General features: G+C 38.0%; 1 protein-coding gene across 2 annotated transcripts; it reads left to right on the top strand.

Annotated features, from left to right (window-relative positions):
• The first annotated feature begins 12,567 nt into the window (after window positions 1–12,567).
• LOC145111706 (uncharacterized) lies at window positions 12,568–18,679 on the top strand. 2 transcript variants are annotated; one of them, XM_079047962.1, is made up of 4 exons: window positions 12,568–12,857; window positions 12,956–13,271; window positions 17,433–18,336; window positions 18,429–18,679. In XM_079047962.1, the coding sequence occupies exons 2-3, from the start codon at window positions 13,245–13,247 to the stop codon at window positions 17,976–17,978; spliced, it is 573 nt and encodes a 190-aa protein (XP_078904088.1). In that variant the 5' UTR covers window positions 12,568–12,857; window positions 12,956–13,244; the 3' UTR covers window positions 17,979–18,336; window positions 18,429–18,679. The 2 variants fall into 2 exon arrangements, with proteins under 2 accessions (XP_078904088.1, XP_078904089.1); XM_079047963.1 differs by having other exon boundaries at window positions 12,568–12,862.
• Window positions 18,680–25,220: the final 6,541 nt, after the last annotated feature.

The raw sequence follows: 25,220 nt of genomic DNA, 5'->3' as shown, positions 1-25,220 counted from the left end.
CTTTCCCATCCCTTACATCCAGCAAGTATTTGGGGCAGCTTCGCTTCCAGTGCCCCTTTTCCTGGCAGTAGAAGCATTGTGCTTCCTTTGGGTTTGAAGAAGGAGGAATGGAACATTTCTTGGTTCCACTTGAAGAGGAGCCATCAAGGAGCTTTCCCTTGGTACCCTTCGAAGGGATCTTCCTCTTCTTCCCCTTTCCCTGCCCAATTGCCAGAACAGGAGCAGTAGTAGGTGTAGGAGTAACAGCTGATGTACTTTTAAGGCCACTTTCAATGGTCCTTAAAAGTCCTTGAAGCTTGCTGAGTTTGACTTCCTCCTTGTTCATATGATAAGTCATGCGAAAGTGATCATAACTTGGAGATAAGGAATGGAGAATGATGTCAATCCCTATGTCCTCAGGGAAGTCCACATTAAGCTTCAATAACCGGTCCACAAACCTTTGCATTTTCTACAAGTGGTCAGTGATGGGTTCACCATCCTTCATCCTAGCTATTATCATGGAGGAAATGACTTCATACCTCTCTTGATGAGCACTCTGATGGTACCTATCCATCAGATCCTGGTGCATCTCAAAAGGGTAGAAATCTTCATAGGATTTTTGGAGTTCTGCTGTCATTGTGGCCAACATGATACAAGACACCTTAGTGGCATCTTTCTCATGGGTAGTGTACTCAGCAACCTCCTCAGGAGTAGCAGTCGAATCATCAACAACCTTCAGTTCCTTATCAAGGACATATTCCTTCCCCTCGTAGCGAGTGATCATCCTGATGTTCCTAATCCATTCATTGAAATTGGAACCATCAAAAGTGACCTTCCCACACAAGTTCATGAGGGAAAAAGAGCCTGTAGGGTTTGAGCCAGTAGCATTGTTGGAAGACATCTGAAAAGAAAGATAGACAAGTTTTAATTAGATAAATTAGTCCTTAATAAGTCACCCAAATGAAATATTAAGGCTTGGACCCAACAACCTATTTATAACTGGAAGAGGGATGTCATAATCTAAGTTATAAAATAGTTGAAGGTAGGTAAATGACGATTTACCAATTTCCACCATGAAAAACAAAAAAGATTATTAAGTGTTAATTGGATTTGAAACTCCTAGATCTTTTGAGATACATTGAACTTTCAGAGGCATGTTTGAATCTCGATTGTGCCCTCTCAAGTTTGTGACTGGGATGCCGAGGATCACAAACAAGGTGTGAATAACCATGCAATTTGACTTGGTACCCTCAACTTTATCACCTAATCGATGTGCCGGTTAACCACACGCGCTCCACCGATCTATGATAAAATCAAGTTACCCTTTGCCACTCTTACTAGTCCTTATTAGTGTGCCGGTTAACCACACACGCACCGCTAACGACTTGGTAAGGTACAAAGTGTAATTTCATGGGTTACCACCTATTTCACATTTTCCTAAAGTAACTAAGATTGGGAATTAATAAAGGTTTAGTTACTTTATAATTTCATTATACTTTTAATGAGGATTAAGGTCATATCCTACCCGTTCGACTAACGACCCTCCACCGGTCAAGGAAGCGGTGGGTGAGAATGGACACCCATTAAACTGCCATTTTATAGGTAGTAACCTTATACCCCCCTTATAGACCGGCTTCGTGAATGAGGCCTACTAACGGTAAGATTGACTTATTCTTATACATATCTATATAATTAAACTTATAATAATAGTATAAGGGTTGAATTTTAAACTTTTAAAATTCTAAGGTTTAGTTTGGAATTAAAGTATTGATGTGTGAGTGTTTACAAATTCCAAAACTTGATGGCAAGTTTTGAAACTCTTCAAAACTCATCAACTTCATAACTTATGAGTTAATGGCCAATAAAATGAAGACTATTCATTTTATATAACCTATGAGTTCTTTAAATGGTTTTAATTAAAATGAATTTTGGTAATCCATAACTTGAGGACAAATTATGGACTCCATTAAAACATAAAATCATGGATTTAACTAATCATAATAATCAAATAAACAAACATGCATGATCATATTCAAACTCATAGTGCAAGACAATTCATATCATGAAATTCAAGACATTTAGCATAATCATATTAACACTAATCTAGAAAGTATGACAATTACCTTGTACTTAGATTAGGATAATCATCACCATATCATAAAAAATAGTTTAAATGATTCAAAACAGTTATAGGTAATGATCCTAACCCAATTCTGGCCAAAAACTCAAACAGCATACTGTCAGCACCTTAAACTCGTCGAGTTCCATGAGGAACTCGTCGAGTTCATTCCAAAAACCTTGAACTCGTCGAGTTTCTTGCAAGAACTCGTCGAGTTTTGTAGTCTGGACAGATTTCAGCTTTGCAAAATCACATAAACAACAATATAACAGAAACCAAGCCTAGGCTCTGATACCACTGTTGGGTTTTGAGCATCCTAACAACCTTAAGGTGCACATACAACCCTAGAAGCTTTGGAACGATGTTTTCTCTATAATACATGCAAAATTGATTTCCAAAGCCTTATCATATCTAGCATGCAGTCCTAGGTACATGAATAACAAAAATTCTAGATAGAATTACATACCTTTTCTTGTAGTGATTTGCTTGGAGTTTATGAGCCTAACACCAATAGTGTGGATGCCTCAAGTGGTGTCACAAATCACCAAACCAAGTTGGACGCTCTTGAGAGAATAAGAACACTATATAGAAATCGGCCCACCTTATGCTCACACCCTAGTGCCATTTCAAGTGCTAAAGACCCCTTTATATGGTATGGAGGATTAGGGTTACATGAATGCAAACCCTAATACCCATGACCTTTCATTTACATAGGATCCATGGGTTAAAAGCTCCATGGACTATCCATGGACTTCATATACTCTTAGCCCATCCTAAATAAATCTTAGCCCAATCCATATATATGTAAGAGTCCATATTTAATTAGTCTCATTTGATCACTAAATTAATTCCAAAATAATTCTTGATCAATACTAATTAAATAATATGATTTCACATTAATATATTATAACTTATAATATATTAATACATCATAAACATCTTATTCTCAAAAGTATATCCATACAAATTGTTCGGTGAAGTGCAACCCAAATGGACCATGCTGGGTCAGGTCAAGTGCATACCAAATATAGTTACGGACTTAGACACCTTATCCGACAAATACTACATATTGAACTCAAATGCTCCCCCTCCACTTGAGCATTGGTTATTACATGTAGACTTTCGTTGATCATCGGAGAACTTGTGGAAGAGTTAATATCAACTGCATCTTGTGATATGGTCGAATCATCACTACGCTTCGATGCTTCAGGGATGTGATTATCAACAGCATTAACCTCTGCATCAATCACCAAAAATTACATCATAATCAAAATCTAATGTGTTCAAACTTTCAGTTTCATCATTTGAATCATTAATGATTGGTTTTTGTTCAAAACATTTTTCGACTCTTTTGACATGATAATCATCAAATTTGAGATTAAGTGTTTCTTTGATTTTCCCGGTTCACTTGTTGAGCACCATGTATGCCACTGAATTAGGAAAATAGCCCAAAAATATTCCTTCATCAGCCTTGGACTGAAATTTCGAAAGATTATCCTTAAGATTCATAATGAAGCACCTATAAACAAAAACATGGAAAAATTTAACATTTGGTTTCCTATTGTTAATGATTTCATATGGGGTGATTTCAAATCGTCGATGAATAAAAGACCGATTCTGAGTAAAACAAGTTGTCGAAACTGCTTCAGCCCAAAGATACTGTGGAAGATCCGCATATGTCAGCATTGTTCGTGCTTCTTTGTAAAGAGAGCGATTTCTCCTTTCGACAACACCATTTTGCTGTGATGTGTAAGGAGAAGAAATATTATGCAAAATTCCTTAGTCAGTTAAAAATGAATCTAGGATTTTGTTCTTGAACTATGAGACAATATCACTCTTGATCTTGCGAACCCTTTTCTTCAGACTTAATTCAATATGTTTGATGAAATCGATCATCACTTGAGCTGTTTCTGATTTTAAACGAATAAAATATACCTAAGTAAACCTAGAAAAATCATCAACAATAACCAAAATGTACCTCTTTTTATTGAGAGTTTCAACAGTCGAAGGACCACAAAGGTCAATATGAAGAAGTTCCATAGGTTCGACGATCTTTGAATCAATAACAATTGGATGTCCTTGTGTATGTTGTTTCCCTTGTTCGCAAGCTGCACACAAAGTATCATTATCAAATTTTAATACTAGCAAACCACGAACAAGATCTTTTACCACCAATTTATTTAAATTCTTGTAATTGAGGTGATAAAGTCTTCGATGCCATAACTAGCTTATGTCAGAAGAAGCTTTTGAAAGGAGACACACCGAGGGAACACCAACAATGGGTTTGATGTCAAGAGTAAATATATCGCCTTTCCGTTTGGATTTCAACAATACTTCTTTTGTGTCGATATTCGAAATCACACTTCCTTCTTCATTGAAAACAACCTGATTTCCAGTGACCACAACTAGTTGCGAAACACTTATCAAGTTGTGTTGAAGACCTTCGACATAGGCTACCCTGTTCACTGTAACTTGCCATTTGTAACATTACCTTAACCTTTGACATAACATTTATGATTATTTCCAAACTTCACCACTCTATACTTCGATAGTCTTGTAAGTTTTCCTTCTTTCCTGTCATGTGACGAGAGCAACCACTATCAATATACCATTTATCATCATATTGCTCGTACTAAAAACCTGCAATCAGTGAAAGTATTTAGGTCCCCAAGGCTGTTTGGGTCCTTGGTTATTAGAATAAACTGCATAATGAAACAAAGACCCTAAAATCCAATTTCAAACTTTTAATTTTAGCTATCAATTAAATCCACATCGTTATATAAGGGTACGAAAATGTAATCATTTGAGGGTTTGAATTCAACATTAACTTTCACCTCTTTCTTTTGAGTTCGTTTGTCACTGACTTTTTCTTTCGAAATAGCTCTCCATTGTTGAACAGTAGGATTTGATTCCTTGGATGATGAGCTTCCATGAAAAGATTCATTCAAATACTTCTCATAAGCATCCTTGATCTGTTCTTGAGAGAATTTCGCTGATTGAAAACTTTTTCCTTTTCCTTCCAACCAGTGATTGATATTCTTCACATATGTTTTCCCTTTAACTAATGACGCTTTAACTGTTTGTTTCGAAGGTGGGTTTGAGAAATTGGGTTGTTCTGGCTTAAAAGATTCATTTCTTCTCCCTTGAACCTTCAACTTGTCAAAAAATTTTGATGGTAATCTTGTTGAAACATGAGGTTGATAGCGATTTTGAAAATTATTTCGATACCCAACATTTGTTCTTGTGAAAACATTTTGTGAATTTAAAAATTGATTTTGATGAGAAACATGATGATAATTATGATGTTCATTTGATTGAAAACCTCTTCTTTGAAAATTGTTTTGTGAAAACCTTTTGGTTGGATAATGTTGATCAAAGTTCTTTTTTTGTTGGTGTTTCATGTAATTCTCATGATAAGAAGTTTGAACGTTGGAATTTGAAACTGTTGCTTTGGTTTTGAAAACATCTTTTTGTGATTGAGTGGGTTTTGAATTTGGTTTGTTTTGAACACCAAATGATTTTTGAGTTTTTGTCTTAACAGGATCAGTCATTTTCTTTTCATACATTTTGGTTGAAGCACTTTGTTTCTTTTTAGTTTTAAAATCCTGCCAATAAGCTTTCTTTCGAGCTTTGTTCATTGTAATTCCATTTTCTTTAGACATTTTCAAAATATCCTCTTTTGAAATTTTAACTTTTTGATTCAGTTTTTCAAAAACATTGGCATTTGTTTGTTGTTCAACCGTTAATTTTTCATTTTTAACGGCCCAATTTCGACTTGCTTTTTGTCGTTGAAAAGTGGATGAATTTTTATTGAGATTATTTGCAACAGTGCTTTGATTTGAGAAAAATCCTTTTTTTCGAAGCTTTCTTGTTGTCTTCTTCAACAATTTTTGTTAACTTCAGGTTTAACCTTCTCTCCATCTCCAGTTGTGACAAATACTTGATTCGGAAAACCGACATTATCAGTGCACTTGAATTTTGGATATACAACAGAATATGGTTCAAGATAATGAGATCTCTTTTCTTTCATGATTTTGTCGAATTTCTCTGTTTCTTCGTAGACCTGTTCAATAGCAACTCGGGGAATTGTTGTTTCCTTCGAAACTTCTTCATCATCATCACTATCTGTTTGACTATCTTCGACAGTCACATAGTCAGGATTATTAACTTTCGAAGTAGTGGGTTGTTCTTTGTTAACTTTAACTAAAGAATCGTAACATTTTTCTTTACCCTTAGCTAAAGATTTGTCTTTAATGACAGACAATAGAGAATAGTCAACAACTTCCTCTTCTTCAATTTCACTAATATCATCAGAATCATCTTCGATATCAGCAAAATTGTTTTGAGAGTCGGATGTCGAATTCTAAGTTCTTTTCAAAATTTTGATTTGTTCGTCTTTGGACAAGGTCTGATTAACAATATTAACAAGATCATTTGCATCTAGATATTCATCAATTTTCACAATTCTATATGCATATCTATTATCAGGAACCTTGTCATACTCAAAATTCTCATCTCACAGTCATAGGAAGTCGAATCTATTTTCTCCCTTTCGAAAGCTAAAAAGGGCAAAAGCTTCCTATGGTGTTCTTTGCTAATGTCAGATGAATGATGTAAATCAATCAATTTTCCATATAATCTTTTAGCTGAGTTACAACATATGTTTCTTTGTGCTAACAAGATCTTATTTTCAGCACTCAAGCTATCCCTATCACACATAATTTTTGTAATTTGTAATTCTAAATGATCTATTTTTTCTTTCTTCGACTCCAAGATCCTTTGTGTTTCTAGCAGCTCAGTACTACACTTTTTAGGATCATTACTAGCAGAGTTAAGCATATTGTTAACATAAGTAATTGCATCATCAAACTCGGATAGAATCGAATTGTATGCACTAGAAGGAATATTAAAGGATTATAAAAGAGAACGTACCTGCAAAGTCGTGGATGATTTATGAGTATATGTCGAAACAAAACACTTCCCATTGACTTTCTCTTCCTTCTCTTCCTCATATTCTGCTAACATAGCCCCATGAGTAGGGTTTCACATATCTTCGTCATCAGAACCAGAGGACAAAATCTGGTAGGTTCCCTCTTCGTCATCTTCTCCTTTCGCAACAAGAGACACTCCTTTTGTCCTTGCTCTCACTTCCTCTAACCTCTATGAATAATAAGCTCCATCCTTGATTTTGTTTTTCTTTTCATACTTCTTTCGCAACATGCAATCATTTTCCATGTGATTTGCTCCGTTGCAGTAATGACAGTCAATTCTTGAATCACCTTTTAGCTTTTTCTCGACTTTCGCATCTTTAGCTTTATTTTCCTTCTTCTCCATTTTCTTCTCATCACTCACTTTTCCAGAAAAGCTTCCATTCGCATCACCAACTCTTGTCTTTGAATTAAATTGCTTTTTATAAAACTTTTTCACTCGATTGTTTGAGTAAAAAGCTATAGCTTCGTCAATAGAGTTGACGATCACACCTTCATCTTCCGAAATCTCATTCTCAACCATTTCTTTCTCATTCTCTCTTCCAGAAACCTTCGACACAAGTGCAAGTGGACCACCCACACTAATCCTTGTTTCTTCAGCTATTTCATTCACTACTTATTCATGTGCTTTTAACACGTTGTAGAGATCATTCAGTGAAAAATAGTCAAAACTTTGATGTGTCTTCACCATCAGAATAACATTTCGCCACTCTTTGTAAAGCCCTATAATGAATGTTAGATTGAACTCCATTGTCGACCTCGTGATCCCATATCTATTACACTTGTATATGAGTTTATTTAGACGATCATAGTACGATTCAATGGATTCTCCTTCTTTTTTCTTAAACTCTCTTAACTCCAACAGACAGTGTTTGACTGAACTGATTTTTGTTTTCTCACTGCCCTGATACGTTTCCTTCAAAGTATTCCAGATCTCCTTTGAAGTTTTGTAGCTACGAACATAATTGTATACGACAGGTGGAAGATCACCACGGAGTTCTCGCATACATCTCTTTTCATTTTTCAGCAATCTTTCAGTTTGTTCATTAACATTTGGATTTGTAGCAGAAGTTCCAACACTTTGAACAGTAGAATGAGGATGAATATTATCAGTGATTCATTTCCAGAGTTCCTCATAAATTCCATTTAAGTAGTCCTCCACACGATCATCCCATTGATCGTAGTACTCAGGAATTAACATAGGAATCTTCATAGATGATCCTAGAAGATGAGAAAAGGAGGTTATAGTGTTCATGTTAATGTTCGCCATTGATGTACGGAAGGTTTTTGAGAAAAGCTTAAGGAATTTGAAAATTAATGGATGAATAAACCTAGAAAACAGAAATCGAACACTCAATTAAAAAATCTAATTGCAGAAGCGAATCACTACTGAAGAACTAATAAGGTTTTCAGAATCAAAAGTGCAGAAACTTTGGAATCTAGAATGAGACTCAAAATACTTTTGAAACAAGAGAAAATTAGATCAATGCAAAATGATTCCTGCTCTGATACTAAATGTAGTATAGATTGAATCGAGTTTGCAATACGAGATCAGAGTTTAGAAATGATTTAGAACACAAGATATAATATAATCTGGTTGGCTCAATTTATGCTTTCAGAGAATACAAGAGATTATGAGAGTACAATACAAGTATTCACGCTCCCTTCTAAACATGTATCCATCCCATATTTATAGGGATAAAGAAAGCATACAAAAAATACAAGGGACTCGACATTACAATTTCGAAACATAAATGCTCTTGTAATAAACGTTACAAACTGATTTTCGACACACTGAATGCCCTAGACATTTTCGACATCTCACAATCACTTTCGACCCCAACAAATCTTGAAAATTCATCCACAATAACGAGAGTATACTTCTTCCCAGCTCTTGACTTAATCGGGACTGGTCTGAAAAGATCCATATGGAGAAGTTGAAGAGGTTTGATAATGGAAGAGGAGGACTTTGGCTTGAAGGACGAAATGTTTTTCTTTCCCTTTTCAGATGCTGAGTACAACTTATCTTTGACAAATTGCATATTAGGAAGTCCTTTTGCAAGCTGATTCCTTGAGAACTTTCATAGGTTCTTGAAATTCAAATGAGATAACGTCTTGTACCACAACTAATTTATATGAGACTGAGCATGATTGAAGAAGCAACGACGAAGAGAGTTGTCAGCAGAAAACATATCCAAAACATAAATGTCATTCTGTCGATTTGCAGTCAGAACAGTGACATTCTTTTGATCAACAACCTTTCCTTGTCTCTTGTTGAAGAGAACTTCATATCCAGTGTCACGCAATTGGCTGATTGAAATGAGATTATGTTGAAGACCCTTCACATAAAGACATTTTTGAACACAACAAAATTACACTTGATGGATCCATATCCCTTTATAGCTCCCTTGCCATTATCTACATATGTAACACTAGGACCGTCCTTCTTTATGAAATATTCCAAAAGAGACTTGAATCCGGTCATATGTCTTGAGCAGTCGCAATCTAAATATAAAATATGTTCTTTACTATGAAACTATAATATACAATAAGCCCTGAAACTAAAAATACACAGTTAATATGCATTGACCCATCTTACAATGGGCCACTTAAGGAAATATATTATAACAATCATTAGGGAGATAATTTAAAGAGTTTCCCTTTTTGATCCACTTATCATTTCGAGTCATGATGTTGTCAACGCGAATGGAGTTCTTTTCAAGAGTTAACTCACTGACTTTGTGAGAGGCATCACCACAATGATAACAAACTTTGATTCCAGGATTCTTTCCTTTAACATTATATTTTGAATTCTTTTCAAATGTTGGATCCGAGGAACTTTGGTTATTTGATTATTTGATTTAAGAGTTCTCATTTTATTTTAGAACAAGGAATGACATCGATGGTATTCTCAGATGATACCATGTCATGAGGCTCATGATACATTGAAGAGTCATCTGAAATAGAAAACTTTGATTGATCTTCAGATCCATAGTTGCTAACAGATCAATGAGGAAAGATGCTAAGAATTCCGTTCACTGAATGAACTTGACCATTACATACAGAACATTTTAGCAAAATCTTAGTAATGGGAAGAACATACCCACGATGAGAAAGTTGGTGGAAAGGATCAAGAGCAGATAATTGAGAAACACATTTGATAATACCGTTAGAATCAATGGATTAATGAGTATCAATTAAAGTTTGACTTATAAGATAAGAACTCACAAATCTATTCTTAAAGTCTTTTTCTAAAAAACCATCTTTATAGAAGGTTTGTTTAGTCTCAACACTTTTGGTTAAGGAAACAACACCTTCAATATCGCCTCCAAGAATTCTCTAACACTGATCAGTAATCCAGGCATTAATAATTTTTGTGACAATATAATGAGAAGAGGTCCAGTTTTTTAGAACAAGTTAAATAATTCTAGCATGTTCTACAACTTTTTCTTTTTCAGAGTGAAGAAAATTATTGGTCAGCGAGATACAAGTATTTTCCTTTTTTAGTAAAGAAAGAGATTTTTCAAAGAAGGAGAGTTTTTCTTTGAGATTTTTTAACTCAAAACTGAGAAAGGATTTTTCTTTGTTTGAAACAAATAAATCAAAGCATAAGTGATCAATCGTGGCATCTTTTTTGATGTTTTCAACAGAAGAGAGGTAAACAACATCGTTTACCTGATATGTTGAGGTAGCGTCCCATTCTGACTTAAGGTCTATAGCAGCTTGAGAGGGATCAACGTCAAGAGTCCCAACGTTGTGATTTGATTTGTCAGCATGAGATTGAATGATCTAGGCCATGAGACACTTACCTTCATCGTATGAGGAGTTTTCCTTTTCAGAAGCATTTGATAGTGTGATCATCATCTCTTGAGCGGTTGAGCATTTTTGAACCAAAAAATAGAAAAAATAAGGGAGTGAGCTTCCAATAGCAACTCTCGATTTTAAACTGAGATTCAACACCCTTTTCTCTTCCTTGTTATATCGAGGCACATATTTTCCTTTTAGCATCCTTTCAGATGCACCATCATTGGATGATTGATACAGAATGGCGACACGAACTTCGTAGATGATGTCGAGCATGTCAAAGTCCATGAACTCGAGAGCTTCCATGGCCTTTGATTTCCAAGGAGAGAAGTTGATTTTATCAAATGGAGGGATCTTTTGCAAGCAGTTGATTTTGGATTGTAAGAGGTCGACATAATAACTAGAGTGTACCAAAAAGCTTCCCTGATACCAATTTGAAGGTCTGTATCGATCGGATACACTTCATGTATAAAGAAGAAAAACAAACTAATCTAAGAAAATAAAGAACAGAAAGTAAAGAACAGAAGGAATTCTCCAAATTGTCTTTCACCAAGAAAGGGTTTGTTTTCACCAAGAAAACGATTTGTTACAAAGATGGTCACCAAGACGAATAACATTAGGGTTTCACCCTAATGTTTCATATATACTAATCTATACTAGTATATCCCTTTATTGAAGGGATTGTATCGAATCTATACTAATAATTGATCCTCATCACAAAGATATTGGATCTGCTATCTATTGTATACATATTTGTATCATTACCTAATATACAATAGGTTACATAGAATAACTATCTATACGTTGGCGCTAGTACACTTGATATGCTAGCGCTGATGGTGATGTAGACGTTGACGCTAACACTTAGCATGTAGAGTGTTCCAATCATCAGATCATAAGGTGTCACATTACACTTCATAACATAACTCCAGTAGGCATGGTTTTTGCCATCAATTTGGGTACTAATGGACTGAAGAAAGTCATCTTTTGGAGCCATATTAACAACAACACGCAGAAACGTTTATTGAAATCTACACTCTGAACAAAAATCTTGGCGCGGATATAAAATCATGGCGAGATATTGACAAAACAAACTGAAACCCTCACACAATCCTCAAATTGTGGCGTGAATATAAAATCGTGGTGATATATCGACAAAATAAAAAGAAACCCTCAAACAAACCACAAATTACGACGACCGTACTCAAATTGTGGCACGTATTACAATGAAAAACCGAAAAAATTAAATGAATACCAGAAATAATTGAAGCCCTCGAACAATCCAAACAAATCAAAACAATCCAAATCCATGTACAGATCAAAAATCCATACCCAAAAATGTAAAAAAAATATTGAAACGGGGCACCACAGCTTAACGTACAACTCGACTCGAACAATTACAAACGACAGACCGAATATGACACTAATACCTTCAAAACTAATAAACATAATACTGATAGGGTTTCATTATTAAATCAAAAGAGAGTACAATTATATATATATATATATATATATATATATATATATATATATATATATATATATATATATATATATTAAAAGAGTGTTCCTTCTGGAACAGTTATCTGTTCCTATTGGATAACTTCTATTTTTATTTTTATTTTTTTTCTCAAGCTTCTAGATCCACTGCCTCGACTTTGTTGGTTTAATCACCGATCTACCCGATAGCTTTACTTCTCTTGTTATTGCCACCGACTACATGTTCCTTCCGTACAGACTCTCATATCTTCCCTATTTAGTTCTTCAGCTCTACGATTTTGCGTCGTAAATCGAACCCATAGAGCTTCTGGATTTCCCTGGTCACCATCGCTCGTCCTTCCTCGATGTTACCTGCTCCGTCCTCTCTGTCGAGTTCGTGACATCTACGTCGCCGTCAGTGGTTGCTGCTTTTATCCCTAATTTTGGAAATTGAATATAGAGATTCAAGATGTGTCGTACTCCAACAGGTAAGGTCCGTCTAATTCAACTCAAATTTGTCACTCTATATTCCCTCAATCCTCTATTTCTAAATCAGGGTTTGTATTTTCATTTGTTGTTGCTATAGCTTGCATCTTCTTTACATATTATGACTGTCATCTCCACCATCGCTCCTACGCCTTTGTTCGTCCAGAAAAATGCAACAACGATTATCTAGTGTACATCGTAAGAGGTTTGGGTTTATTTCCAGCCCTTGTTCTTTTTTTTGTTCGTTTCCAAGTTTTTGGTTCTTCGTTTCGTTGTCTCTCCTCTAAATTGAACAAGAGTTTGGAAGGTTTCTCTTGAATCGATGGAAACCCGGTCGCATGCCACACACCATCTCGCCACTTTGTTAACGATCGTCGCCTCTCACAAGCATGCCTCCAGTTCAGATTGTAAATCAGGTATGTCTATCTCTACTTTGTCTCTTCGATTCCTATTTCAGTTGCTTGATTTTAAATCATCTTTATTGTAAGCTAAAATGAGTTTGAATTGGTAGGATTATTATTACAAAAATTGGCAGAAAGTGAAAACGCATACCACCTGTTTGATAAAATGTCTATTTGAAATCTGGGAACAGTTTTATTTAGATATAAAACCAGTTTTACATAATAACCAGACCAACAATAATTATCTATTCTTTTGGGAATTGGGTATGATTCATTCATTTAATGCTTTGCGATGGCAAAAGCCCATTGTGTTTTATCTTTTGATGGTCATTACAGGAAATTTCTTAAATTTGAGTTGATTTTTAAAATTTTAAGAAAATATACTATATTTGATTTCCTCTATTCTTTTATGGTATTAAAAGTTACTTGTAAGTTGTTCTTTTATGGTATTAAAAGTTACTTGTAAGTTGTAACACATGTTTGTTATTATTAATATTCATGTTGTCATCTTGGATGACTCAATTGGAATGCACTTCATTATCCAGCTGTGTCATTTTGCATCGATCCACATGACGTAAAATTCACGAAAGAGTATTTCCAAATTCATTTGTTAAATAATATCTCGATTATAACACTCTAAAAAATAATTCACAATTAATTAGATTTTATAAAACTGATTCATAAAGACCGACAACACTTTTGATCGAACTTTTGAAATCAACTTAAGGAAAAGATAATCTTTATAGACTATTGAGATCATATATTGCTAGATTTCTTTACTTGGTGTTACATTCTGCATTTACTATTTTTATGGTTAAAAGTATTATGATTGAATCTTGATTTGTAACACTTTTATTTAGTAATTAGTTGAGGATTTTGTAGTGAGTTTTGTTTCTAAGTACATGGTTGGGGATAATTATTAATCGATCAAAATAAGAAAGTGTTACAATAGGTAAATTTGATCTATCACTCGTCCTCTCTGCATGAGGACCGCTCCCAGTCCCGTTATGGATGCATCATAGAACACTACAAAGTCCTCAACTCCCTCCGGGAGAGTCAAGACTGGAGCCTCGCAAAGTTGCTATCTGATGGTCTCAAATGCCCTCTGCTGCTCAGGGCCCCACCGAAAATCCACCCCTTTCCTCGTCAGACGAGTGAGGGGTACTGCAATCTTAGAGAAATCATGTATGAATCTCCGGTAGTACCCTGCCAATCCCAAGAAGCTCCTAATATCCGAGGGAGATTTCGGAACATCCCACTGCATAAAGGTCTCGATCTTGGCCGGATCGACCAAAATCCCCTCCAGGTTAACGAGATGTCCAAGAAACGGAACCTCTCATAACCAGAACTCGCACTTCGATAACTTGGCATACAACTGTTCTCGTCTCAAAACTCCCAATTGCTCCCGAAGATGCTCCTCGTGCTGCTCTCTGGTCTTGCAATACACCAATATGTCATCTATAAACACAATGATTAAGCGATCGAGCATCGGTCTTCATACCCGAATCATCAGGTCCATAAATATAGTTGCCGCGTTGGTGAGCCCAAACGGCATCACCACGAACTCGTAGTGTCCATAACGAGTCCGAAACACGGTCTTCTTAACGTCCTCCTCCCGTACCCTGACCTGATGATATCCGGACCTCAAATATATCTTGGAGAACCAAGATGCTCCCTATATATGATCAAAGAGATCATCGATCCGTGGTAGTGGATAACGGTTCTTTACCGTCAACTTGTTCAACTACCGGTAGTCAATGCATATCCGGTGTGAACCATCCTTCTTCTTCACGAAGAGAATCGGTGCTCCCCACGGAGAACTGATCGGATGAATGAACTGTTGGATAAGGTGTCTAAGTCCATAACTATATTTGAGATGTACTTGACCCGACCCGGCATGCTCCATTTGGGTTGCACTTCACCTAAACAATTTATATGGATAATCTTTTGAGAATAGTATAAGTTATGATTTATTAATATATTATCAGTTTTAATATATTAATACGAAATCATATTATTTAATTAGTATTGATCTAAAATTAATTTAGAATTAATTTGGTGATCAAAAGTGTGACTAATTAAATATGGACCCTTGTATTTATATAGTGTGGGCTAATCCTTATTTAGAATGGGCTAGGCTTGCATGGTAAGTCCATGGAGCTTTAACCCATGGATCTCATGGAAATGAAAGGTCATGGGTATTAGGGTTTACATGGATGTAACCCTAATCCACCACACTATATAAAGGAATCCTTGGCACTTGAAATGGCACTAGTTTTTGTGTGAGAACTAAGGGTGGCTGATTTCTAGAAGTGTTCTGTTATTCTCTCAAGTTTCCAAGGTTTGTGGTGATTTGTGACTTCCATTTGAGGCATCCACATTATTGGTGCTAGGCTCTCAAACTCCAAGCAATCAACCACTACTAAAAGGTATGTAACTCTACTAGCTTATTATGTTTCAAAGTTCCCCATGCCATGCTAGTTAGGTTAAGAACCTTGGAAAAGTAAATTTGCATGTATCTTAGTAAAACATAAATCCAAGATTTCTAGGGTTGCATGTACACCATAGGAGTGTTAAAATGCTCATAACCCATCAGTGGTATCAAAGCCTAGGCTTGTTTTCTTGATATTTGATGCAAATTGTTGAAAAAACTCAAGTTTTATGCATTCTGCGACATGAACTCGCCGAGTCCATGGGGGGGCTCGACGAGTCCATGTGATAATTCATCCTATTCGTTGAGTAGGTTCTTGAACTCGACGAGTAGGGGCCCCTGGATGCAGATTTTCGAGTTTTGCTGTTGGAAATGGACTAGAAACATTACCCTAAACTGTTTTGGTCTTATAAAACTTGTTTTAGATGGTGTAATGGTTATGCTAATTCATTTTCAATAGCTATTATCAAAATTTCAAGTCTTATATGTGTTTTTTATGATTCTTGAAATTATTGATATGAATGTTCATGAACTTATGAGTTTAGAAGATCATAGGAATTATTTGCAACTTGCTTGGTAGTTTAATTCTTGATCATTATGTGTTTTAATGGAATTCATAATTTGTCCTCAAGTTATGGATTACCAAAAGTCATTCTTTTAAAGTCCATTAAAGAAACACATAGGTTACATAAAATGAAAAGTCTCTCATTTTAATAAACCATTAACTCATAAGTTATGAAAGATGAAAAGTTTTGAAAGTTACAAAACTTGCACTTAAGTTTTGGAACATGTAAAGTCTCACACATTTTAGTAAACTTTAGTTCCAACCCCTAGAATTTTAAAAGTTAAAAGTCAACCCTTATACTTTATACTATTATAAGTTAATATATATATATATATATATATATATATATATATATATATATATATATATATATATATATATATATATATATATATAAGAACAAGTCGTTTTACTGTTAGTAAGTCTCATTCACGAAGCCGGTCTATAAGGGGGGTATAAGGTTATTGCCTATAAAATGGCAGCTTAATAGGTGTCCACTCTCACCCACCGCTTCCTTGACTGGTGGAGGGTCGTTAGCCGAACGGGTAGGACAATGACTTTAATCCTCATTAAAAGTATGATGAATGTAAACTAACTAAATGTTTTTATAAATTCCTAATCTTAGTTACTTTAGGAAAATGTGAATAAGTTGCTAACCCATGAAATTACACTTTGCACTTTGCTTAAGTCGTTAGTAGAGCGTGTGTGGTTAACCGGCGCACTAACCTGGACTTAACAAGGTAGGCAAAGGGTGGCTTAAGGTTTATCATAGGTCGGTGGAGCGCATGTGGTTAACCGGCACATCGATCGAGTGATAAACATTAAGAGTACAAAGTAATTTGCATGGTTACTTCACACCTTGTTTTGTGATCCTCGGCATCCCAATCACAAAACTTGAAGGGCACACTCGAGATTGAAACATGCCATTGAAAAGTTTAATGAATCTCAAAGAATCTAGGAGTTTCAAAACCAATTAAAACCTAATAATTTATTTCGTTTTTCATGGTGGAAATTGGTGAATCGTCATTCACCTACCTTCAAATATTTTATAGCTTGGATTACGGCATCCCTCTTCTAAGTTATAAAATATTGTGTTGGGTCCTAGACTTAATATTACATTTGGGTGTCTTATTAAGGATTATCTTTATATCTAATCAAAACTTGTGTTTCTTCTTTTCAGATGTCTTCCAACAATGTTGCTTCTGGCTCAAACCCTACAGACTCCTTCTCTCTCATGAACCTTTGTGGGAGAGTCAGCTTCGATGGATCCAACTTTATGGATTGGATCAGGAACATCAAGATGGTCACTCAGTATGAGGACAAAGAATATGTCCTCGACAAAGAGCTTAAGGAACTTGATGAGTCGTCTGCTACTCCTGAGGAGATCGCTGAATACCACGCACATGAGAGAGATGCAACCAAAGTGGCATGTATCATGTTGGCCACAATGACAGCTGAGCTCCAAAAGTCCTATGAGGACTTTTACCCTTTTGAGATGCACCAGGACTTGATGGACCGCTACCATCAGAGTGCTCGTCAAGAGCGGTATGAAATCATCTCCTCCATGATAACAACTAGGATGAAGGATGCTGAACCCATCATGGGCCACATGCAGAAAATGCAAAGGTATGTGAACCGTTTGCTGAAACTGAATGTGAACTTCCCAGAGGAGTTGGCAATTGATATAATTTTGCACTCCTTACCTTCGTGTTATGATCAATCATGAATGACATACCACATGAACAAGGAGGAAGTTACACTCACCAAACTTCAAGGACTTCTGAAGACCGCAGAAAGTGGTCTTAAAGGTAAGTCGGTTGTTACTACTCCTACTCCTACCGCGGCCCCTGTCTTTGCAATCGGGAAAGGCAAATGAAAGAAGAGGAAGAGCCCTTCAAAGGGTACCAAGGGAAAGTCCCTTGATGGCTCCTCTTCAAATGGAACCAAGAAAGGTTTCATCACTCCTTCTGCTAACCCTAAAGAGGCTGAATGCTTCTATTGCCATGAAAAGTCACATTGGAGGCGAAACTGCCCGAAGTACCTGCAAGATGTTAAGGATGGGAAAGTGAAACCCAACCATGCAGGTATTTACACTATATTGTCTAATAACCTACCCTATTCTAATTTTTGGGTCCTTGATACAGGTTGTGGTATTCACATATGTTCTGATTTGCAGGGACTAAGAAGAAGTGAGAATGTGGAGCATGGGAAGATAAACTTGATCATGGGGAATAGGAAAGTTACACCTGTCACCAAGATTGGAGTTTACTCTTTGTTGCTAAGTAGTGGGTTAACATTAGATTTGAATAAATGTTGTTACTCGTATGAAATGGCGAAAAATATTATTTCCTTTCATGGTTTGTACAAACAAGGTTTTACCTTTTCGTTTGATAATGAATGTGGTGGTATTAATGTTTTCTTTAATAATGATCTTTATTTTAAAACATTACCTTGTGATGGTGTGTATGAAACTGTGTTAGTTGTAGATAACCTAGGAAATAATGTGTTGTGTATCGATTCTTCCAGTAGCTTGGATAAAGCATCATTATGGCATTGTCGTCTTGGACATGTAAGTAAGAAACGCATAGGCCAAATCCAAAAAGATGGAGTCTTGGAGTCATTTGACCTAAAGTCAGATGATAGTTGTGAATCTTGTTTACTTGGAAAAATGACAAAGTCACCCTTCACTGGTACTTGTGTTAGGGGTGAAGGTTTGTTGGATCTTGTACACACAGATGTGTGTGGACCCTTCAGAACCGCCATAAGGGATGCTAACCGCTTTTAGGTGACTTTTACTGATGATTTTAGTAGATATGGTATGTCTACTTAATCAAGCATAAGTCAGAAACCTTTGAAAAGTTCAAGGAGTTTAAACAGGAAGTGGAGAATCAGTTGGGCAGGTACATTAAGATGCTTCGATCCGATCGAGGTGGTGAGTATCTTAGTACAGAGTTCCTTGACTATCTTAAGGAATGTGGGATTGTCTCACAATTGACACCTACTATGACACTACAGTTGAATGGTGTGGATGAGAGGCGCAATTGAACCTTGTTGGATATGGTTCGTTCCATGATGAGTCGAGCTTCGCTACCAATCTCATTCTGGGGGTATGCCTTAGAGACTGCCGCCCATTTCCTTAGTCTAGTCCCTACCAAAAAGGTTGCCAAAACACCTCACGAGATGTGGACTGGAAAAGTTCCCTATCTGGACCACATCAAGATTTGGGGTTGCGAGGCTTTTGTGAGGCGCGAGACTCACAATAAGCTCGAACCTCGAAGTGAGAGGTGTATTTTCATCGGCTACCCACAGAGATCCTTTGGTTACCTCTTCTACAGACCCAGTGATAATGTGGTCTTTGTAGCGAGGAGAGGAGTCTTTCGCGAGAGAGAATTCATACGCCAAGGAAACAGTGGGAGGCAAATTGACCTTGACGAAATTCAAGAGTCAAGTGGTGAAGGAACCTCAAACCCTAGCAATCAACCTGAGGAGGAAACTCCTGTTGATCCGACAGATGAGTCTGTACCTCTGAGGCGTTCCACGAGAGTTAGGAATGCACCTGAGCATTACTATGGTTTCCATATTACTGCGGAAGGTGATACACTTATCAGTGATAGCACACTGGTAAGTCTGGATGAGCCTAACATCTACACGGAAGCCATGACAGGCCCTGAGGCTGCTAAATGGAAAGAGGCTATGGACAGCGAAATACAGTCCATGTTTGAAAATCATGTTTGGAACTTGGTTCACAATGTACCAGGTCGTAAGACAGTCGGGTACAAATGGATCTTCAAGAAGAAGACCGACATGGATGGTAATGTACACACTTATATGGCGCGACTGGTTGCAAAGGGCTTTTCTCAAACTCTGGGAGTTGATTATGATGAGACCTTTTCACCAGTAGCAAAGATTAAGTCTATTAGGGTTATGTTAGCCATTGCTGCCTTTCATGACTATGAAATATGGCAAATGGATGTCAAAATCGCTTTCCTTAATGGAAAGTTGGTTGAAGATGTTTACATGAGTCAGCCAGAAGCTTCTGTCAGCGCAGAGTACCCTAATAGAGTGTGTAAGCTTGAGAAATCCATCTATGGATTGAAACAAGCACCTCGTAGATGGAATCTTTGTTTCGATGAGAAAGTCAAAGAGTTTGGCTTTTCGAGGAGTGAAGATGATTCCTGTGTATATGTCAAGGATAGTGAGAGTATAGTTAGCTTTTTGGTATTGTATGTGGATGACATACTACTCATAGGAAACGACATCCCAACTCTGCAGGAAGTGAAGTCCTGGCTTGGGAAGTGTTTCGCTATGAAGGACCTTGGTGAAGCTGCCTATATCCTAGGGATAAGGATTTTGAGAGACATGAGTAAAAGACTAATTGGACTTAGTCAAAGCACCTATGTGGATAAAGTGTTGAAAATGTTCAACATGCAAAACTCCAAGAAAGGTGAGTTACCTATCCAGAGTAACGCCAGACTGAGTAAGACTCAGATCCCGAGTACAGAGGCTGAGATAGCAGAGATGATTCGAGTTCCGTATGCTTCCGATGTAGGCTAGATCATGTATGCTATGACTTGTACTCGTACTGATGTGGCTTTTGCATTGAGCATGGTCAGCAGATATCATGGGAATCCTGGCAAGGATCACTGGACTGCGGTAAAGAACATTCTCAAGTACCTGCGGAGGACTAAGGACTGGGTCCTTACCCTCGGTGGGAGTGATGACTTGAGAGTAGTAGGGTATAGTGATGCTAGATTTCAGACTGATAGGGATAATTGTCGATCTCAGTCAGGCTGGTTCTTTACCTTAAACGGAGGAGCAATTTCTTGGAAAAGTTCCAAGCAGGAGACAGTGGCTGATTGAACTTGCGAATCAGAGTATATAGCGGCAAGCGAGGCAGCAAAGGAGGCTATATGGCTAAAGACCTTCATTGGAGACCTTGGAGTAGTACCAGCTATAAAGGAGCCTATGAAGATTTTCTGTGACAGCAATAGTGCAGTTGCCTTATCCAAGGAACCAAGAGATCATCGCAGATCCAGGCACATCGACAATAAAATACCATTTCATCAGACATCGAATAGAAGAAGTACTCCTCGTGGCAAAGAGGGTATCATCGGATGAGAACTCAGCAAATCCTCTCACGAAGGGATTGAGTAGGGTTAAGCATCTCCAGCACGCGAGGCGCATAGGGCTGAATGATGATATTAGTTTTAGTAGTTAGATAGCTTTGAAATTTGTAAAGTGTAATTGACATTTGATGATGAACAAAAGTTCTTGTTTATTTATGAGTAAAGTGTTGCTATCTTTTGTCGATCGTTTACAATTATTTCATTTTGCATGTTTTGACTTCCAGAATAATTATGTTATGGTATTTCATATTATTCAAATCTCCACAGTCGGTCATATGTTGGAAGTAGATATAAATCAAGACTGTCATGTAGTTGGTTGTAGATGTCTAAGATGTTAGACATAGCAAAGTGTTGCTACAACACTCATGAGTGCTCATAAGTTCTGAGTATTGGATTCAACCCACGCTCACTTGTATCACTTCATGGAATTTATCTCGAGTGATCGTGAGACGGTAATATCATATAAGTCTTCAAACCTAGAGATATGAGTTGTTGCCTATGAGTTGGTTATACATTGATTATACGAAAACGCATTGGTAACTCGATGTTATAAAACGCGCCTTTGTGTATAATTCAACAAGTAGTAGAACAAGCATATGAGTCGAAGTTTATATGTTCCTTCTTGGATTAGAAGCGATATCTGGGACACTCGATGATTTTGTGTTGACCCATGTACCGGGCCCGGTCAGAACTAAATTGATGTGTTCAATTAAGTTCTATGTCAAACAAATCGAAAATCGGGAAACAAACTGCTAGACAGTAAGTAAGACATTGTTGCATGTATTTGTCCGGCTGATATCTAGAATAGAGGACTATATGATCACTTATCTAAAATGACGCTTCATAGTTCAACAGAGTTTTAAGAGCTACGGTTGTCGGTCGGTTCCTGAAGTCATAATTGCAACTATAGTTATTAGACTTATCCAAGTGGGAGACTGTTGGATAAGGTGTCTAAGTCCATAAGTATATTTGAGATGTACTTGACCCGACCCGGCATGGTCCATTTGGGTTGCACTTCACCCGAACATTTTATATGGATAATCTTTTGAGAATAGTATAAGTTATGATTTATTAATATATTATAAGTTCTAATATATTAATACGAAATCATATTATTTAATTAGTATTGATCTAAAATTAATTTAGAATTAATTTGGTGATCAAAATTGTGACTAATTAAATATGGACTCTTGTATTTATATAGTGTGGGTTAATGCTTATTTAGAATGGGCTAGGCTTGCATGGTAAGTCCATGGATAGTCCATGCAGCTTTAACCCATGGATCTCATGGATATGAAAGGTCATGGGTATTAGGGTTTACATGGATATAACCTTAATCCACCACACTATATAAAGGAGTCCTTGGCACTTAAAATGGCACTAGTTTTTGTGTGAGAACTAACGGTGGCTGATTTCTAGAAGTGTTCTACTATTCTCTCAAGTTTCCAAGGTTTTTGGTGATTTGTGACTTCTATTTGAGGCATCCACATTATTGGTGCTAGGCTCTCAAACTCCAAGCAATCAACCACTACTAAAAGGTATGTAACTCTACTAGCTTATTATGTTTCAAAGTTCCCCATGCCATGCTAGTTAGGTTATGAACCTTGGAAAAGTAAAATTGCATGTATCTTAGTAAAACATAGATCCAAGGTTTCTAGGGTTACATGTACACCATAGGAGTGTTAGAATGCTCATAACTCATCATGAACTGCTTGCCTAGAAGCTCCTGCATCTGAGATGACAGCCCCTGCATCTCAAGTGATGCTAATTGGAACTGCACGATAGGGGCTGCACCTGGCACAAGGTCGATCCTGAACTCAACCTGCCTCTCCGGAGGCACTCCGGGTAACTCCTCCGGAAACACGTCAGCGAAATCCCTGACAATCGGAACTTCCGAAACCGAAACTTGATCCCTGACCCGCATATCCACCACATACGCTAAGTAACCCGCAGACCTGTGCTGAATATACTGTCCAACCCTGGCAGCTGAGCAAAACCCTGAACCCACTCTGGTGCCCTCGCCGAAGATAACCAGTTCTCCCCCACTTGGGGTTCGAACTACCACACGCTGGCCCTCGCAGTCGATCATGACATCGAAACGACTCAGCCAGTTCATACCCACTATCACACATACTTCCCCCATGGGAATCAGAATCAAATCAATCAGGAAGGATACCCCAAAGATCTCCAAAATGCAGCCCCGATAAACTAAAGAAGCAAAACTCATGTGTTCGTTGGCAATGGAGACTCGCAACGGACACTCTGGCTCTCCTATAGGCAAACCGAATTCCCTACTGAACGATCGAGAGACAAATGACTGACTCGCCCTGGAGTCAAATAATACCAAAGCAGGTAAGGAATTCACTACGAATGTACCCAACATGGTACAACACATATAAGCAGAAAATAAATATAATCAATAAGATAAAGGATAGAAACATACCAGCAACCACATATGGTGCTGCCCTGGCCTCCTCGGCTGTAAGCTGGAAGGCGCGTCCCTGAGCCCTCAGGGGCCCTGCTCTACCCTGACTCCCGTTAGAATCCTCAGTGTAGCTGATGCTGGAGCCTGCACCGGCCAGGCAGCGAGCACTTGACAGTAGGTCTTCACGTGACCAACCTGATTGCAGTGGTAGCAAATCTTCATATCCTGAACTAGGGCTGGCTGGCGGCAATTCCTCGCAAAGTGCCTCTCCTTGCCACCTTTGCGGCATGCACTACCAGATCTACAAACTCCCGAATGGCCCTTCCCACACTTTCTACAAGTGTGGTCGTGTTGGCCCCCAGACCTCGAATCAACGGTCTTGGGCCACTTCGGCGCTGGTTGTGACTGCACCGGGGCCTGCCTCTGCTCTCGTAACTGTAGCTCGATCTCAAGCTCCCGCCGCCTAGCAGCCTCCTGTAACTCCAGCAGTGTGTCGCAACGCTGGGTAGCAACAAACTAACGAATGTCAGTCTTAAGCATGATAAAATAACATCTCATCTGAGCCTGATCGGAAGCAAACTCCTGGCAAAACATCTTCGTCTCAGTGAACATACGGGTGATCTCCGTCACCAATTCCGCATCCTGTCTCAAATCCAGAAACTCCTGAGCTAGCCGCTCTCGCTCGACCCGTGGTATGTAGCGGGAGCGAAACATCTCCCTGAACTGATCCCAAGTAACCGCAACGCTCTGATCATCTGTATACGACCCCGTCATCAACCTCCATCAGTCCTTGGCTCCAGACCTCAGCAGGTTCAGAGTACACCTGATGTTCTGGTCAGCAGGACATGAGCACGTGAAGAAACATCCCTCCACGTCAAACAGCCACCTCATGGCTACGATCGGGTCCTGAATCCAATCAAAAGCCGGGGGCTTCGTGTTATCGAAGTCCCAATACTGAAAATCCCGACTAGTCCCACTACCAGCGTCTGCTATACCTACGAAGGCTGCCGCGGCAGCCGTCTCAGCAAGAGCTACATAGCGCTCATCAAAATACTCCACCATAGCGGTCTTGATAGACCCAAACATCTCCGGCAGCTGTGCCCGGAACAGTGTAGCAACCTCATCATGCAGGATCTCTCGAATCCTGGTGTCCAACTCATCCGACCTCATCCGACCAATGACCTCGGGCACTGCTGGTCCACCCTGACCGCCATCTCTTGATCCTGATCCGGATCCAGTCACAAAGCGCCTCGTAACCACCATGCTGAGAATATACCATGAAGATATCAGACATTCCATACAATAATCGGGGAACCAACTCCCAGCAAAGCCCTAGGGGTTGTGACTTCCTCGCTAAGCGTATGAGTCCTGTGCTTTTAGTAGTACGGGCCCATACTACATTCCATACCTACCCATT

Source organism: Lactuca virosa, chromosome 5 (genome assembly GCF_052849685.1).
Source record: "Lactuca virosa cultivar CGN04683 chromosome 5, Lactuca_virosa_CGN04683_v6, whole genome shotgun sequence".
Taxonomy (NCBI): domain Eukaryota; kingdom Viridiplantae; phylum Streptophyta; class Magnoliopsida; order Asterales; family Asteraceae; genus Lactuca; species Lactuca virosa.
Note: the sequence above shows the minus strand (reverse complement) of the source record. Positions and strands in the feature narration are given on the sequence as shown.